The 19,791-nt window shown below is 38.4% G+C and overlaps 2 protein-coding genes across 3 annotated transcripts; both read left to right on the top strand.

Moving 5' to 3' along the window:
• Positions 1–2,022: 2,022 nt before the first annotated feature.
• LOC117254304 (mpv17-like protein 2) lies at positions 2,023–10,134 on the top strand. 2 transcript variants are annotated; one of them, XM_033622487.2, is made up of 6 exons: positions 2,023–2,136; positions 5,310–5,633; positions 5,780–5,941; positions 6,317–6,393; positions 7,374–7,502; positions 7,994–10,134. In XM_033622487.2, exons 2-6 carry the CDS (start codon positions 5,444–5,446, stop codon positions 8,090–8,092), a joined length of 657 nt encoding a protein of 218 aa, XP_033478378.2. In that variant the 5' UTR covers positions 2,023–2,136; positions 5,310–5,443; the 3' UTR covers positions 8,093–10,134. The 2 variants fall into 2 exon arrangements, with proteins under 2 accessions (XP_033478378.2, XP_078025006.1); XM_078168880.1 differs by having other exon boundaries at positions 6,317–6,397; positions 7,378–7,502.
• A 3,956-nt stretch (positions 10,135–14,090) lies between these two features.
• On the top strand, positions 14,091–19,764 carry LOC117254303 (mpv17-like protein 2). Its single transcript, XM_033622486.2, has 5 exons — positions 14,091–14,456; positions 15,335–15,496; positions 15,596–15,672; positions 17,925–18,053; positions 18,199–19,764. Exons 1-5 carry the CDS (start codon positions 14,267–14,269, stop codon positions 18,295–18,297), a joined length of 657 nt encoding a protein of 218 aa, XP_033478377.1. The 5' UTR covers positions 14,091–14,266; the 3' UTR covers positions 18,298–19,764.
• Positions 19,765–19,791: the final 27 nt, after the last annotated feature.

Here is a 19,791-nt window from a genome sequence, read left to right as displayed (position 1 = left end):
TATTGATGAGCGCTGCCGGAGAGACTGAATTATTGATCAGGAGGTCAGCAGTAACCACTGCGGCCGTTTCCACCCATTAACAAAAATATTACTGCAAAAACACAGGCCTGTCAATATTATAGGAATAAAAAATAAATAAAATTAATAAAAAGTTTAATCAGTCATAAGCATAGTTAAGAATATTAAAGGATAAGTATAGTAATACTGGTGTATGTAATGTAAGTCTGCTGATTATTCCACTGAGATTAAATTAGCAACAACATATCTGCAATGATAAATCATAAAAAAAACTAAAGGGAAAGCACACAAAGCCTGTTTTAAAAAGAGGTTAAAGAAATACTTGAATGCACAGAACACCAGCCCATCTCAAATAGATGATGTCATATAATATCTGACTGTATGAATCTTAATGTGAAGCTCCTCTGGTCTTTTATTTCTCACTCACTGTTTATGCTGCTTTTAGTAGTACTGTTAATTTTGAGCTGTAACATTATTTTATTTCTGACAATTTAGAAACAGTGATTTTTTGATGATTGTTTTTGTAGTTTTCCTGTTTTCTTAAGTATGTTGTTCCTTTTTGCCTTGAATTTTTGAATATATATATATTTTTACGTTATGTTGTAATGTTTACTTGTGTGAACCCCAGGAAGAGTAGTTATTTTGTAGTGGCTAATAGGGATCCAAATAAATAAAAAAGACCTGAAATAAGATACAGGACATTGGAATGGAACAATCACAACATATTTCAGAGATATAGATGGTGATAAGATGGTCTAGTTTTTATACATAAGTCTCTGTAATAACAGAGAGGGAACACAGGAGGAAGTCTCTCTGACACAGACACACACCTGTAGACTGATGCAAAAACACAGATATCAACCAGCAGTGTTCTGTCAGCAGAAACAGAACAAGAGACAACAGAAGATGAACGTAGTGTTTTACATTTTTATGGAATGATAGGCTAGTTATAAAATGTAAATATGAAAAATGGGATTTGTTTTTGTTCATGAAAATAGATGTAATGCAGATAATGGTGCTATATTTGATTAAATCAAATGTTCTATGACATTTTCAAGTTGGCACAAGGCCAGTACGGACAATAGTAGACTAAAAATAGCCAGACAAATCAAATCTTGGCAAAACAAATACCTATTTGTGAAATTTAAAATTGCTATCCCATCTTGTCCAGCTTAAAGTAAAATATATACACATTTTTCTTGATTTGTTTTTATTGATATTATTTATATTTACTCTGTCTGTATTTTATGTCTGTTTCTTCCTCTTCTGTTGTTGTTGTTTATGTTCTTGTTCTTGTTGTTGTGAAGCACTTTGGACGTCTGCTTATAGAGAGGTTGAAGATAATTCTTTATTTTTACTTAGATATATTTTGAATGCAGGACTTTGAAATGTCCTATTTAGGTTATACAAGATTTGCTCCTTCAAAATGAATATATAGGCTATATTCTATATCTTTTTTTTTTTTTAGGTAAAGAGGGAAAAAAGCCAAGTTTTTGGATAATTTTATATTTCTAGTTAGCTGTATTCGCCTGGAGGTATCACCTGCTCATGTCTTCATCACTCTTGCGTCTGCGTATCAATCAATCAATCAATCAATCAATCAATCTTTATTTATAGAGCACTTTTAATACAATAAAATGTAGCACAAATGCTTTACATGTTAAAAGCACAGCCTCCCCATCCCTAACAGATTCCCCACATACCCCCTCACCTCCCTCACCCCCATCCCGATGTGATTTTTTTTAAAAAAAAAAAAAAAAAGAAGAAGAAGAAAAAGAAGAAAAATAGAAAGAAAAAAGAAATAAATAAAAAAAAAACTAATAAGAGAGGGAAAAAATGAAAAAAATAAAAAATATATAGTGTATAAAGCTAGAAGATATTGTGGATTGTGTTACAAAGACCAAACACTGAGTCAAATTATGATCTGTAGGTTTAATGGAGCTGTTTTGACAACTGTTCCTCCAGACCAGCAGGTGGCGCTTTAACATTTACTGTATCCTGTGTAAAACAGGTCTGGTGCATGGTCTGGTGCCAAAGTCTGTTCCCCGACCAGGTGTTGTTTCTCTCCTGTAGGACGAGTGTTTCTCCCTATAGTTTCTGATCCGTGGTTGGGTTAAGGTAAGGTTGTGTTCAGATTTAGCACAGTTAAGTGTTTGGGGTCAAATTAGGTCAACGGGAGGACTGCATATTACGGGGGAGCAGATTTCTTCATGACACCGGCTCAGACGGGGAAAACGTCCGTCAGATGCATGCGGAGTCCAATGGAAAACACTGAGCTCATTGTAAAAATAAAAGTATTATTTTGTACACATAAGGTGAATGTCAGTGCGGGAGTTGTACATGATAATAAACGGTACATTAACCGGTTGTCTCCGGCTTCATGGTGAGGGCAGCCGAGCGGTTAGTCCTGGTTTAAATTAGCCAGGCAGCCTCAATGCTAGCTAATGGCTAATGGCTAACTGCTAATGTCATTCACAGCAGCATCTGCGTGATCTTTGGACCTAACTCTTACACAAGTTTCTGTCTGTGTCATCTGCAGATGTACAGGCGAGCCTATAAATAGGATAAGATTAATCCCCTGTTAAACAACGAAATAACTGATATGATAAGCAGTCCATGCAACAAAGTATATTTAAAGTATATTCATTTAAAGGCAGGATCAGTAAACACAGGAGCTCCATCCATACAGGGCACAATTGTTTGCTGGGCACCTCACTAAATTGGTGTGGTGGTCAGGTTTTTATTCTTTCTTTAATAAATCAGATACAGTATACAAGGCATACATGGAATAGTTCTGGAAAAATAAAAGTAACCAGCGATGGAAGAAGTATTATATGATATTTTAAGTAAAAGTACCAATACTACAGCATAAAGTATGTTACAGGTAAAATTCAAACTCTTTGACAAGTATAAAACTATTAGCATCAAAATATATTCAAGGTACCAAAGGTAAAAGTAGGCACAACCATTATTCCTTCAATCCAGTGGTGTAAATATAAAAAGTGCAGGCAGTGCGATTGCACTGGGGCCCCTGTGATGGAGGAGCCTGTAGAGATAGCGGGCCCTTGCGAGTGATTCAGATTGCCACCTTGGAAATATACCTGTGTTCAAAGATAAATGATAGAAAGAAAAGAATATTATTAGGTGCCTTTTGCTATGTATGTCCTCAAAAAGTCAAAACCATCTGCGTCAGGTTTTTTTTTTTTTTTAATAGTCTGTAGCTATCTAAAACAAAATGATGTGCTCTTTCTATATAAGCTATAAAATCTATACATGTACTATAAAACCAGTCAGTTAAGTAATTCATTTCTTGCTTTCTTTCATATTTTTTTCAGATATTCAATGATGATTGCTGGGTAATATGAATGTTGATGTTGTCCAGTGTCAAGTCTATATTTTTGTTAAGACTATACATGCATGAAAACGTGCACAGGGCCCGTCGTAACTTCCTTGTGCGACTGCTTCAGTCATATATATTATCCTGTACTATTATCCTGTACTGTATTTGTAATCATTGATATATTAATGCTGCAGCAGGTAAAGGTGGAGCTCATTTTAATTGCCTTATATAACCTACTGCTGGGTAATCTATAACCTATACTTTTATGTCTGTTTTTATTGTCATTTTTATGACGAAATATAAAAACAAGATACTGTTTCACGTCTAAAACCGGCACATTTAAATCTCTAAAATTATTCAATTAATAAATTGATAAGTAAATAAATCTAAAATAGAAGCTACTATAAAGGCCATTAAAGTGCAGGGAAAAAGAGTGCAGTCAGAAGACTGGTGAGTTCTACAGTTAAACAGTCTGATCGCTGAAGGATAAAACTGTTCCTCAGACGTGTTGTCCTGCAACAGATGCTCATAATTTATGATGTGATTCATATTTTGTATTTATAATCTTAATTTGTAAAGTAGGTAAAGTTATCAAATAAATGTAGCAGAGTAAAAAGTACAATATGTGCCTGAATTGTAGTGGAGCAGAAGCATGAAGCAGCTTAAAACAGAAATACTCAAGTGAAGTACAAGGACCTCAAAATTGTACTTTAATACAGTACTTTGATAAATGTTCTTTGCTAAATTCCACCATTGAAAGTAGGCTAACCAAACCAATACAAAGCCACTCTGGAGTCCAATCAGAGCACATTCAGGCGTAGACTGAGACCAGCGAGGAGCAACCACAGGGGATCTACTCTACCTGTGGCCATCAAACAGAAAACTCCTCTCCCTTCTGTAGGGAGGAGAGCTCAAACAAAGGATACTGACTGCAATATTCACCTACATTAGGTGCACTGTTACTTAATATGATGCATATTATTACTTTTTAATATCTTGTGCAATATTATTCTTTAATATAATGTTCACTGCAATATCATTTTCTCAGTCATGTGTTATATCATATTTAATATAACATTGATTATCAGGAGCAGTCTGTTTTTCCACTATTTTAGTTCATTTTTAGTAACTCTTGTACTTCTGTCTTATATATTTGTATGTTTTGCCAGATATTTAATACTCTATTGTTTTAAAACTGGGCCCAGTGAGTGACCCTGACCTGGAGAACCCATTAGTTGACTGGTTTGTACTGGTTGTGAGGCGTTAAAATTGTGGTTACTGCACTTAGTGTTACTGTAATTCGAAGCATTGTCTGGCACAAGAATTTTCTTTGGGATAAATAAAGTTCTACTGAATTGAATTGAATACAACTTGACTACAAGTCTGAAAATATCTGGCATTAAATGGAAAATGAAGCAGACAGAGCCTTTGTAATGACCACTATATTTTCTTTGTGCTGCTTGCATGGGGCCCTAAGTGGTGTGGGCCCCTGGGCCTGTACACAGAATGCCCATTGGATGATTGCCCAGGACCTAGAACACCCAGTAGCCTGACATTTTTTAATCATGCATTGGTATTGATCAGGTCAGTTTGGGACCCAGAGGTGGTGATATGACTTCCTTAGGAAACAAAAAGAAGCCATCTGGATTTACAATTTCAGAAGCTAACAATCAAATAAGAATGAAGATATTAGCATCCGAGAGCTTTACAGTCATTTTAGCAATTATTTGATAAAGATTTTAAATACCCAGGTTTTACATTCTTATTTTTGTGAAGACGTTTTATGACTGTGAGATGTTTGTTATTTTGAACGCTCTGCTGTGTTGAAAGTGCAGCATCATTTGGAGGCTGGTCGTCTATGTCTGTAGCCCTCACTGGATAACCGATGGACATTCAGCTTGCTTGTAGAGTATCTATAGTCTGGTTTTTTTTCCCTCTTCTTTAACTTTAGGTAGATCACCCTGATGAAGGCCCTGCGGTGAAACACATTAAAATAAAGAAGGTTCTTCCAGTTCATCAACTTTCCTACAGAGAGAGTCGGAGAGGTGTTTTTCTCCCGCTGATGAGAGCACTCTCGCTGCAGTCATGCTTCCCCGGGTCGGTAAAGAGTTTCTGGTCCGGATACGATTCAACTGGCAGCCATTTTTCCGGGGCCGGGCCCTGCTGATCACAAACACCCTGAGCGGAGGAGTCATGCTGGGGACGGGAGACATCGTGCAGCAGAGCTGGGAGAACTTCAAGAAGCCAGGCAGAGTCAGAGACTGGAGGAGGACAGGTGAGAAAGAGGGAAAAGTTGAACTCTGTCACTCAGTAAATCTCTCAAGTCTTACTACAACAAGTTGGAGAATAGTTGTGCAATGTGTTAAATTTTGTCATTGTTATGAGTCTCTTTCTTTGTCCCTCGAATTTCTCTGCCTACAGGTTTCATGTTTTCAGTGGGCTGCTCCATGGGCCCACTGCTGCACTACTGGTACATCTGGCTGGACGGAGCGTTCGTGGGTAAAGCTCTAAAAACAGTTTGCAAGAAGGTTCTGGTGGACCAGGTGGTCGCCTCACCGTTTTTGGGGATGTGGTATTTTTTAGGTGAGAAAGACTTCACATTTTATTGACACTAAGCAGCCTGTCTCCTTCTTCTCCTAGTGCCCACATACACACCTCAACATTAGTCAAGGTGTGTGCACATAAGCAGTTTCACTATGAAACACACACGTAAAACAGAGTGAGTCAAAGGTTGTACTTAAAGACGTAGGTGAGGTAAGACAAAAGTCGATGTGTGTCAGTATCAAAGGTGGATGAAGTTCAAAGGTTGTCTGTGATAAACAGTTTGGATCTGACTGAGGTTCTGTTCATGAGTGTCAGTCATGTTTTATAAGAGCTCGTCCAGCCCTTATCTGAAGTTGGAATTGATGACGCGTGACGCTGACGCACATCTGACAGACTAAACTCTGTTTATTGCAGGTATGGGTCTCATGGAGGGACACACTTTGGCCGAAGGTTGGAAGGAGTTTACAGACAAGTTCTGGGAATTTTATAAGGCGAGTAACATGTAGGGGTTTAGATCACCAGTTTCATCACCATACAATACTATATAGATTATCTGGACAACAATACAATATTTGCAGATATCACAAAGATTGCCATGATATGATTTCAAATCGATTTCATTCAGGGGCCTGCGAGCGATATGAGATGGTATTATATTAACACACACACACACACACACACACACACACACACACACACAGACAGAAGGAGCTGCCACCCTCCTTAATTGTAACCGATTAAGTGCAGTAAGTTTACTTCAAATTAACTCCACTAACACACATAACACAGCACATGGGATAAGGTAACCTCTCTGGAAGAAATCTTTTCATTTTAACCCAAAATATAATCTTTTCCCTAAAACTTCAGCCCTATCTGGCTCAAAGCCCTGAAGGCAACCTTTCCAAACAGCCATCAAACATGGATGACTAACAAGATCATTTAACAAAAGCATACATTTTAGCACAATAATAACTGTCAAGGTTCATAGACAGAACAAGTATTTTTGCTTGCCACTGTCCGAATCAAAAGCCAAATTAAAAAGATAGGTCTTTAATTTATGTTTTTAAAATGCAGAGAGAGCTCACCGTTCTAATATCCAGAGGTAGTGAATTCCACAGTTAAGGGGCGTAAAAACAGAAAACGCTCTCACCAGTGCTTTTATGGGACACATGAGGAACATTTAAAAGTGAAGCAGTGGAGGACCTGAGTGATCTGGCTGGAACATAAAGTGATAGAAAATCTGTGATGTATGTAGCTAATGTATTGTTATTATTATATCAATGACTTCTGCAATGATCTTTTTATATCGTTAAGATAATAACGTCTGTGAAAAAGCTTACTGGCAGTTTCCTCTCAATGATTATTAAAACAGATATTTTGGTTAACAGTCAGCTGAAAGTGGCCGTTTCTACAATGTTTGCTCTGTGTCATCAGCCACACTTTGTTTATGCTCATTTGTGTTGTTCTACAGGCAGACTGCTGTGTTTGGCCTGCTGCTCAGATGATCAACTTTTACTTTCTCTCGCCCAAATTCCGTGTTGTCTACATCAACTTCGTCACCCTAGGGTGGGACACCTACCTTTCCTACCTCAAACACAGAGTAAGTCCACCACACAGGAGATTCAACAGAAATTCTGCATCCTGAATAGTTTTCACCTCTTTTATAAAGAGAATGGGTTTGGTTTGGGGGGCAGACAGCATGTTGCCTGTTACATCATGTGGGCTGCGTCGTTGAGCGCAGTGGCACTGAGAACATTACGTTAAACACAGTTTGAGCTGTTCGAAGAATCGTTTGGTTTGTAATACATACTAAACCAAAAGCCTCATACTGAATGGTTCAATACAAATACATGCATTGTTACACCCCTACTATGCAGGATTTTCCTCATAAAAGATAATGTATCGACTCAAACAGGAGAAATTCCTCTCAATCATCAATTAAAACCCACTGGAAGTGTGTGGTGAAGTGTTTTTCTGCAGACTCTGCGCTCTAGCTACAACTCTTCTCCACTATTTCTCTGCTCATGCTGTCGATTCTGTCTGTCAAAGTTTGATTGGTAATGTGTGTACTGGTTTCTGTTGTGTTGACAGGATGAGAGCCACCCCACTGAGCTGGTATCAGACAGCAGTGCTGCAGATGTACAGCAGGAAACGCTCCCACCACCCAAACCTCTGAAGGAAAAGGCTTAGAGACAGAGTTCACACTCAACTGTGAAGTCCCTCATTGAGGCAAAAGAACATTTTGCTTTTTTATCTGTTTAAACTTATTTTTTGCCTCTGCATTTGTAAGACTGTAATAACAGATGGTGTTTTTCCTCCGACAAACCGTTCCTCTCTCAAGAACACAACCGTGTTTCAATCTGGACTCTAAAGAGTTGTGGATGTGTAATCGGAAGTGCTGGAACACTTTCCCCGTCATGTCTGTAGAGTTTTAATGTGTCTCCGTCTCATTTGTCAGTTTATTTATATCTTAATGATGTGCACTCCTGCAGGAACATTCAGGGATGGAAAGCTGTCTCACTGCCTGTCATGTTAATGACGGTACTGGTTCTCTTTTTTATCACATCCTGAGTGAGTGTTACTGCTGCATTAACAAGACTTCAGTGTAAGTCCCCGTAGATGAGAGGTAGATGAGAGTGTCTGTAATGTGAAACTCGCATCGTTGTTGCACTCAAAGATTTAAACTGTCTTGACATCCAACCATCCAAGTGTCATTCCTTTTATTCGACATATTATATATTTGACATGATATTATATATTATATATATATATATATATATATATATGATGTGAAAGAGCTGTTATGTTTTTATAACTATTACATTAACAAGAACAAACATTGCCTTAATATATAAACCTGTGCTGTGCGCCCTTTTTAATGCCAAATGACCCTGTGTTCAGTTTGTCCCTTTGAGGTAGCTATAAAAACAAATGCCTGATTATGATTTTGTGTTTAAAGAAAATGTAGAACAGGATTATTTTTAAAGATCTTCTATTTTTTTGTTATATTAAATTGATTGTGCAGCTGTAAGTGGAAACCTGATCCAAGACTGCAGTAGTTTTATACTGGTGACTGTGCATGTGAATATCTCCAGCTGCCAATTTATGACTAAGGCAGGTTTAGTTTTGGCAGGTCAGGTGATTAATCAGCTCAGTGCATAACTGTGTGTGTGTATATCTTTAGTGTTGCTGCTGTGTTTATATAACAGATTTACCACCAATTTGCACCCCTAATACAACATAACATGTATCATTAGCGTACCAGTGTTTTTTTTTAGATTTTTAATATATCATTGTAGAGGCCTTTAAAGAAATCTGACTGCTGAAAAGGTGCTTTTGTTTTATTGTTTTTATTGTTGAGTAACATGAAAGTGCGCGATGACTTTGTTGTAGTACCTTGTGTCCAAATTATACATTTTGTGGCATATAATCAGAAACTTTAAACATATGTAGCTATTATGTAAATTATGGAGCAATAAAGAACCAGGAGAGACAAACCTTCCAGTAATTACTGCTCTTTGATATTTTCATGTCAAACAAGAAAAAGACAGGGACATTCACTGTAGGTAATGTGTGTGTGTCATCTTTGCATTGCTCTGCTAAGTATATTTGTCAGTCCAGTTTTGCAACATTTTTTTAATGTTATACAAACAGCAACAATATGCAAAGTATAAATGCAAGTTTATTTGTGTAGCAGCACCTTTCTATTGTAATTCAACCTTATTTTCATGTCTTGTCATTCCTAGATGGTGCAACCTGCTAAAACATGTAAAAGTACACAAAAAATAACTGAAGGTTTTGTGGAAAATTCTGCAAGGTAATTTTATACACTGTCAACAACCTAAAGACACAACATGCATTAAAACAACAGTCAAAAATAGGAGTTTATTATAGTAAAATGAGTTGAAAACATGAAAGGAGATATTTGGCTGCACAGAAAGTAAAACATCACACTGTGTGTCGCAGGAAAGAGCTTCAATTGTAATTGGTGACTATTTAGAACCACCATCGTACAAAGTGAATGTCTATGTGTGGCAGCTGCCAGGTGTATAGTATAGATATTTAGACACCTCTTACGTGAGCCAGACAGAAATTTCCTTGTTTATTACTGTGCATAAATCTTCTGTGTGTACTTTGGCCTCCAGCTCAAGAAACCCTCTGGTGCTGGCACTTTGTGTGTGTACATTTTTTGAGTGTGCAAATAATAGATAAATAAATAAAACAAAATAAAATGTGGTAGGGATGCCCTTTTTTTCCACTTGAACACTGGCTCTGCAAAACGTCTGTGCACAGCACTGGGCCCCAAACAGCCTTATTTGTTTCGATATGAAAAATGTTGAATTATGTTATTATTCTAAGTCACTGTACCCCAAAATAACAAACAAAATGTCCAAAAGTACTTAAAAAATATGCAACTCCGCTGTATACTACCTCCTAGCTGTGTTGTGTACTTCAGAGGAAAACATTGCACTACTGCATTTACTCAGCAGAGAAATGTTACTTATGTTGCAGATTGAGATTTTACCATCAAAACACAATAAATGTGATGAACTAGAAAAGCACTCAGAGAGTGCAGTGCTCTGCCAAGTATGTGATACCCCCCCCCGCATCAGATTTTGCAGCCTGCATCACAATTAGGTTATTCGCATCACTATCATTATTAGGTTATATATGCCTTCACCATGGAGACACTGTGGTGTATTTATGTCGTTTTTATTTGTAGCAACACAGAATATGATATGTTTTTTTGTATTTTTCACTTTCTTTTTTTCCAACACAGAACATTAACTTCAACTTTAGAATTACAACAATATTTAGGAAGTAGAACAAGACGTGCTTTCCGGCCACCAGATGGTGCTATTTTCACCATCTTTAGAAATTGGAATTGCTGCTGAGGCTGTCAGACGATAGACTTTATTTACTATTTTATCCACTTTGCTTCAACCGATCACCACCAAAATTTTATCATCTGTTCCTTGTCCCATTATCCACCTTTCCTCAAAATCTGTTCATAACGTTCTGAGTTATTTTGCAGATAAACAAACAAACAGGCAGACAGACAGACAAACAAACAGACCAATGCCGGCAAAAACATAACCTCCTTGGTGGAGGTAATAATTATTATTAAACTATCAAACAGTTTATTAGAATTGAAAGCTCCACCATGAACATAAAGAGGCAACAGATAGGATTCAGGGTTTTTTTTAGCTTGGCGCCATCTAGCGTCAGTGGTGTCGCGTTGCACTATCGCAATGACCAAATTGACCGTGGGGATCAGAGATAATCAATAAAATGTAGGTTGTAAAGCCACCGGTATACCTCTATGTATTTGTAGAATGAGAAGGTGTGTGGGCATTTTTTTTATTTATTACTAGCGGTAAATAACTATTTGTAACTGTTTATAAGATCTCGCGAGAACTTGTTTTCTGAGACAGACAGGGCTCAAACAAAGTTAACGTTCTCTTGATCTGTGCAGATGAAAAATGCAGCTTTAGTGTCAGAATGTTGGTAAGATGTGTAGCTTGTGGAAAATGAACCCAATATTTACTTTAGTGACTACAGGGCGAAAGAATTGACCATAAATTGTGATCACGTTCATTTTCCTCATTGACGATAATACATTCAGAGCTGCCGCAAGTCTCCTACGGGGGCGTGGCGCTGATGTCACTGAATCAGGAAGTGAGTTGAATGGGGTATCTTGTTTTATCCAATATCTCTGCAGAAGCTTATTACAAAGCCACTAAGTAACCTATGTAAACACTGATAGTCTGATTTTACTGTGGCCACTACCCTGTGCAACCTACATTATTTTCATAATGATATATTTAGGAAAAGATGCTATCTGTTGCCTCTTTAAATACATTAATTATGTGGTATTAATAGTTTTACTATCAGTAATTAATAGTTTTACTTAAGAAAAACTAAGTTTTGGGTACTTCTTCTACCACTGCTAATACCAACAGATCACAAAATCTGCCCCTGAAAAACACACCAAAGTCCCAGCTGCTCGCGGTCAGAACCACTGGTGAAATACACGTAGCATAGGTGTTCATTTCCAATTGTTAATTGTTTGCTTTGATATAAACACTGAGGTGTAGAGTTAGTGTAGAGTTAATGGATATCATGGCTATAATAAGCGAGGATATTTTGCTGACGGTAATGTTTTTAGTGTTAGAAGTTAGAATAGTTAAACACACTAAGTTGTAGTGGCAGGGTGGAGCTGCCTATGCTCCTTGACTTCAGGGAAGTGAAGAGAGTCCATAGTAATATTAGTAAATCCACCATCAAGCAGCAAAGTAAACTCAGTCCACACTGCAATGTCCTTGGGTGCCCAGGTATACATTATGTGTGTGTGAAGTAGATTGTATGAACAGTTCTCAAGATATGTGTGTAAGGATATGCACACACACACAGAAACCCATATTCCAATGATGTATATCATGTTGTTTCTGTTATATTTTAAAATGCTGTGTGATCTTATAAGGTTGCTGCCTTGGTGTAAAAGACATGTTTTGTCGTCTCTCCCTCTGTTCCTGAGATATGACATTAAGTAATGGCCAGAAAAGTGTTTTATGCTGAACATTATGATGTCACAGTGAAGTTGACCTTTAACCTGTTGGATTTAAAACGTTATAACTTAATCATTTTATCATATTAGACATTTGTGTGAAGTTTTGTCATAATTAACATATGAATTCTGGAGTTATGGCCAAAAACATATTTTGTGAGGTCACTGTGACCTTTGACCTTTGATGACAAGATTCTAATCAGTGTATTCTTCAGTCCAAGTTGACATTTGTGTTAAATTTAAAGAAATTCCCTAAAGGCATTCTTGAGATGTCGTGTTGAGTATGAGACAGACAAGGTCACAGTGACCTTGATCTTTGACCACTCAAATCTAATCAGTTCATCACTGAGTCCAAGTGGACATTTGTGCCAAATTGAAGAAATTCCTTTGAGGTGTTCTTGAGATATCGTCTTCACAAGGATGAGACAGACAGATGGACAACCGGAAAACATACAAAACATGCCACAGCCTTGGCTGTTACTTGTTTGGAGGACTGACAACAGAGGCAATTGCACCTAACACTATAATAACATTTCTCCACATCAGAAAACATGGATTGCCAGAAGCACCCAGGAAGCCATCAACACACACTCTGCAACGTACAGCTAACAGCTGCAGTCTGGAAACATGGATAACAATAAAGCGGCAGCCTACAATGTAAAAAGAGCAGTAAAAAGTCAAAATGGGACCACAGGAGGAAAGTGGAACTACAGATCCAGGAGAGCAATCCTAGAATCATGTGGCAAGGTCTAAGAAGTATGCCAGATTACAAGCCCAGCCCCACCTTCTTGTCAAGTGCCGATGTGTCTTTAGCTAGTGTGCTAAACAATTTCTATGCTCGCTTTAAGGCCATCAGTAGTCAACAAGCAAAAACAGCTGGATGGGTGGGTGCACTTTATACATTTGTCACCCTTTCTGAGCATGACATCAAGAGAGCCTTTAAACCTTGAACACCAAGACAACAGCAAGACCAGACAGTATGAGTCAAACTATGTACTGACCAACTAGTGCCAGTGTTACCATGATATTCAACCTGTACCTAAGTCCAGTCATTCTTGTGCCCAAGAAAACAAGACCAGCCTGCCTGAATGATGACTGCCCAGTGGCACTGACCTTAATGATGAAGCGCTATGAACGACTGGTTAAGGATTACATCTGCTCCTCACTGCCCAGCACACTGGACCCACTGCAGTTTCTCTACTGTCCCTACTGATAAACAGAAGACACTGTAGCACACTTCCTCCACACCGCCCTATCTCACCTGGTCAAAAAAAGGAGCTTCATGAGATTACTGTTCATTGACTACAGTCCAGTGTTAACACCACAGTTCACCAACACCAGGATCGTCACAAAACTCAGGGATATGCCTGTGGATCCTTGACTTTCCTTGAATTCCTACAGGCAGACCCCCAGGGGATCTGGGTGGGTGGACAAACTTCTGTTGTTTTAAATACACAGCAAATAGCTGTACAAACAGTGACTAACCAACCTGTGTACTTTTGTGTTGAGGTGTCTGTGTTTGCGGTGCAGCATCATTTGGAGGCGGGCCACCTATGTCTCCAGCTGTCATTGGATAACTGATAAACATTCAGCTTTCTTGTGGTGAAGTCCTACATACATGGTGTTTTTTTTAACACTGGTAGATTACGCTGACGATGGCCTTGAGCTGAAACATGTTGGAGTAAATAAAGAGGATAAACACCAACTCAGAAGTTAGTCAACTTGGCCACAGTGAGAGACAGAGAGCTGCTTCTCCTGCTGATGACAGACAGTACGTACTCTGCAGTCCAAAGGTCATGCTTCCCCGGGTGGGTAAAGAGTTTCTGGTCCGGATTCGGTTCAACTGGCGGCCATTTTTCCAGGGCCGGGCCCTGCTGGCCACAAACACCCTGAGCGGAGGAGTCATTCTGGCGCTGGGAGACATCGTGCAGCAGACCCGGGAGAACTTCAAGAATCCAGACAGAGTCCGAGACTGGAGGAGGACAGGTGAGAAAGAAAGAAGAGCAAAGCATGAGGGATGCAATTATTGCTTCGTCTGAATAGTTCACCATCAACCCTGAAGGTGCTGGTGACTGCTCTACACATGACTGAATGACTGGCCTCACAGTCAATGAAAAGAAATGTAGACAGTCATCATAGCGCAGTGTGTTGGATAAAAGTGTCTGCCAAATGAATGTGGGGGCTTTTCATCAGACTGGTGACTGTCTGATGAAGAGCATAACGCTCGAAACGTCACTTCATTAAACATTTCAGCATTGGAGCCCTGCGGTGTGCGAGCTGTTTGTTGTTCGTTTCAAGATATATGGCATTGCAACCAAATTTCAAAATGTTTTTCTAATAGTGTAATACCCCCACAATACAGTACCATGGCGCATTAGTTGAGAGGTTGAATCTCTTTTTTTCAATGCAAAATAAAATTCCAAACTCTCTCAACCAGTATTTCCAAATCTCCATCTATTAACCCTTTGAAACCTGAGCAAATGGGCTTGATTTCCTTTAAAACATGGGGAGAAGACAATGAACAAAAATGAGCCAACAAATTAGCAAAAAGAGAGAATTAAAAATGAGAAATTTTGTTAAAGTAATGTTAGTAAAATGTTAGTAATTTATTTATTTTTGCAATTGGTGGGACATTTCTTACCAAGTCAGCTTTTGTCCCATGTTTTTGAAAGAAATGGCACTAAATTGCTCGAGGTTCAAAGGTTCAAATACTCAAGAAAGGCTTCTAAAGCAGGACAAGAGAAGTGATGCTGTTCCAGGTTTTTTATAGAATAACAATTGTATTCTGGAGAATATTTGTGTTTTGAATGACTCATTCATTTCCATTAATTCTCCCGTTTCTTTCCTTGGCCCTTTACCCAAAGGTTTCATGTTTTCGGTGGGCTGCTCCATGGGCCCACTGTTGCAATACTGGTACATCTGGTTGGACGGAGTGTTCGTGGGTAAAGCTCTAAAAACAGTGGGAAAGAAGCTTCTGGTGGACCAGGTGGTCGCCTCACCGTTTTTTGGGATGTGGTATTTTTTAGGTGAGAAGGATGTATAAGAGCTCCTCCAGCCCTTAGATGAAGTTGCTATTACTGAAGCGTGACGCTGAGGCACATCTGACAGACAACTGTTTCTTGCAGGTATGGGTCTCATGGAGGGACACACTTTGGCCGAAGGCTGGAAGGAGTTTACAGACAAGTTCTGGGAATTTTATAGGGTGAGTAACATGTAGGGGTGTAGATCACCAGTTTCATCACCACTGCTACAGAAGAAGCTGCCACCCCTTTCTTTTTTGCTTTTGTCCATAAAAGATAAAAACAACACATAGATGAGTGTAAATAAGTACAACCAATTCAGTGCAGCAAAGTTTACTTCAAATTAACACCACTAACACACATAAAACAGCACATGGGATAAGTTCATCTTTCTGAAGGAAATCTTTTCATTTTAACCCAAAATATAATCTTTTTCCTAAAACTTCAGCCCTATCTGGCTCAAAGCCCTGAAGGCAAACTTCTCCAAACAGCCATCAAACATGAATGACCAACAACATTGTTTAACAAAGGTATCACATTCAGCTCAGTGATAAGTGTCAAGGTTCACAGATGAAACAAGTAATTTTTGCTTGGCACTCATTCTTAGCTTAAGCACTTTTACATTGCATAGTCACTGCATGCTCCGACACAACAGCAGTGTTGAATTTCATCCTGCATGCTGAAACAGAGTAGCTAATGTTGCTGTAGCGAGAATTTAGCGTGTGAGATGCAAGCGAGGCAGGTGCGGTGTGTTTCCTGAGTATTTTATCTCATAACAGCATTTTTTACATATCACGTGTGCTTATTCTGTTCACGTGTATTTTCTCAGAAATCCAAAATATTTCCATTCTGCTGATTTATTCCTGATCGTCTTCTTTTAGTATGTTCGCCATTATCTGCCTGGCACTGTCTGACAGTGACACAGAATTTCCAAATAAAGGCGTATCCTAATGACGAGGATGGCTCGATGTTTTCACTTTGCATCGATGATTTGATTTGATTTGATTTATTTATTTATTTGAACATGTAGAAAATAAAAATAAAATAAAAATAAGCAATTGATTAAAGCAATTAGAAAGAGACGAAAACAATATATTCACATCTCATTTACATGTTCAAAAGGAGTAGGAAGAAGTATACACTTATCTGGTCCTACCCCTTGTTCACTCAATACTCATATCAATAATAATAATAATAATAATACTGTAATAACAACAATAGTAATGATAATAGTAACAATAATAACAACAACAACGACTACAACAATGACAATGACATACGACAACAACAATAACAACAACAACAACATATAGATACACTCACTTACATATAACATATCAGTTATGACTGTTGTAATCCCTCCTCCCTGTATTTGATATCGGATCATCGATCACTGAATCAATACATTGTCACAACCCTAATAACATGTCAGGACTCACCTGTAGATCTGGATCAGCAGATATATTTGCATTGTCATCCACTCATCACATCAGAAGTTTTCCTTTGTTCTTAACCAGAGATAAAAAATTAACTTTGAAGCTTTTTTTGCATTTGCTTCTGTAAATTGAACTGTAGCCTACATGTCTCGTCTGTGCTTGTGTCCTTTGGTGTTTATGTAAATCGCAAGTAGAAAAAAAGTCTACCACTTTGATCCAGACTGAAATTTCTCAAAATTGTTTGATGGATTATCAGGAAATTTCGCACAATTATTCATGACCTCTTGAGGATGAAATCTACTGACTTAAGCCATACCCTGACTTTTCCTCACCTGTAACTTCATGTTTATTGCTAATCAGCAAATGGTAAACTGCTAACATGCTAAACTGAGAGTAAAGACAGTCAGCATTTAACCTGCTGAACATCAGCATGTTAGCACCATAGGTTAGCACTGACATTATGAGCATGTTAGAACGCTGACATTAGCATTTAGCTAAAAGTAGCAATGTGCCAAAGCACAGCCTCGCAGGGCTGCTGGAGTTCCTGAAGTCTCTCAGGCTTGTTTTGTGTTTTAAGGCTTCAAGTTGCAGAATATTTACTCACCTTCAGCATCAAACAGTTCCCCCAGTCTTTCTTTGTGTTACCACTGACCCTTTGAACTGTGATCAGTATAGTTGATTTGTAACAATCATTTGTAATCACCATGTTAGCTACACACGTAGCAGGAAACCACTTAGCGTTCAGCCATCTTGCAGTGCAGTGTAGTTAATGTATTAATGTATTAATGTATTGTTATTATTATATCACTAACTTCTGCAATGACTTTTTTATATCGTTAAGATAATAACGTCTGTGAAAAAGCTTACTGGCAGTTTCCTCTCAATGATTATTAAAACAGATATTTTGGTTAACAATCAGCTGAAAGTGGCCGTTTCTACAATGTTTGCTCTGTGTCATCAGCCACACTTTGTTTATGCTCATTTGTGTTGTTCTACAGGCAGACTGCTGTGTTTGGCCTGCCGCTCAGACAATCAACTTCTTCTTTCTCTCGCCCAAATTCCGTGTTGTCTACATCAACTTCGTCACCCTAGGGTGGGACACCTACCTTTCCTACCTCAAACACAGAGTAAGTCCACCACACAGGAGATTCAACAGAAATTCTGCATCCTGAATAGTTTTCACCTCTTTTATACAGAGAATGGGTTTGGTTTGGGGGGCAGACAGCATGTTGCCTGTTACATCATGTGGGCTGCTTTCTGTTGTGTTGACAGGTTGACAGCCCCCCAACTGAGCTGGTATCAGAGAGCAGTGCTGTAGGTGTACAGTTGGAAACACTCCCACCGCTTACACCTCTGAAGGAAAAGGCTTAGAGACAGAGTTCACCCTCAACTGTGAAGTCCCTCATGGAGACAAAAGAACATTTTGCTTTTTTATCTGTTCTATTTTCTGCCACTGCATAATTTTGCAAAACTGTTATAATAGATGGTGTTTTTCCTCTGACAAACTGTTCCTCTCTCAAGAAAGCAAGCACATTTCTGTCTGAACTCTAAAGAGGAACATTCAGGGATGGAAAGCTGTCTCACTGCCTGTCATGTTAATGATGGTACTGGTTTTCTTTTTATCACGTCCTGAGTGAGTGTAACTGCTGCATTAACAAGACCTTAAATGAGGCACTACGGAATCAAATTTGTTTCATATGTATTGTAACCACGTGGAAACGTTTTGTAACTGTGTGAAAAAGTTTTGTATGAATGCATTCAGATCCGTGAATGTGTAAAAAAATATCCGAACAAATACACTGAACTTTTGAATCCGTACAGAGATCCGTGGCTGTGCATGACATTTTGTGAGCAAATGAAAAAGATTTGCAGTTATGCATCAAAGTTGTATAGTTGTGGGGCGTCGGTAGTGTAGTGGATCGTGCTGGTGCCCCATATAAAGAGGCGATGCCTCGCTGCAACAGTCGCGGGTTTGACTCCGGCTCACAACCATGTTGCATGTCATCCCCCCCACTCTCTCTCACTCTCCCATTTCACTCTGTCCTGTCAATTAAAGGCAAAAGCCCCCCCAAAAAATCTTTTTTTTAAAAAAAAGTAAAAAAAAAAAAAAAAAAAAAAGAAGAAGAAAAAAAGAAAGAAAAAGTTTTACAGCTAAATTATTTTTTACAGTTACACATCAGATTTTCACAAGTACGAAAAGTGTTACAGTGCACCAAGTCCACAGTTACAGATCAGACCTTCAGGTACAAATCTAGTCAGTCAGGCATGAACTGATGAAGCCTCTTGGATGAGAGGTGAAACGTCTTCATAGACAAATACAAAGTCCAGTTGCGTTCGATTCAGTTTCCTTGAGAAAGCTATTAAGTTGCTCACAGAAAAATAATAAACCAAAATGTCCTTTTATATTTTGAGAGTGACAACATGTTGTTGTAAACAAGCCTTACAGTTACAAAACCGTCGTGTTTTAAACAACGGTTAATAATGAAACGCTGCATCCTTAGCTGCTACAATTATCCATTAAGGGTAGGTTTCTTTGCTCCACTATGACAGTAAACTGAATATGTTTTACCTGTGGACAAAACAAGACATTTGAGGATGTCATTTTGGGCTTGGACCAGATTTTTGGTTTTATATGTGTAGATGCTGTTTTTTGGACCATAAAATGGTAAAAAAAATCAGGTTCAGTTGATCAGTGTTTCTCAAATGGGGGTCCGCAGTCTAATTTGTGTCAGTTTAGGGCTCCCTTGTATGAAAAAGTTTGAGAACCACCGGACTAAAGGTTTGAGGGGTGCAGCCTCAATACAATAATGTTGAATAAATATTTATTCTGTTACTCGACCTGTATGTTCCTTGTGTTATTTTGTT

The sequence above is a fragment of the Epinephelus lanceolatus genome, chromosome 6 (assembly GCF_041903045.1).
Source record: "Epinephelus lanceolatus isolate andai-2023 chromosome 6, ASM4190304v1, whole genome shotgun sequence".
In the NCBI taxonomy this organism is placed as follows: Eukaryota; Metazoa; Chordata; class Actinopteri; order Perciformes; family Serranidae; genus Epinephelus; species Epinephelus lanceolatus.
Note: the sequence above shows the minus strand (reverse complement) of the source record. Positions and strands in the feature narration are given on the sequence as shown.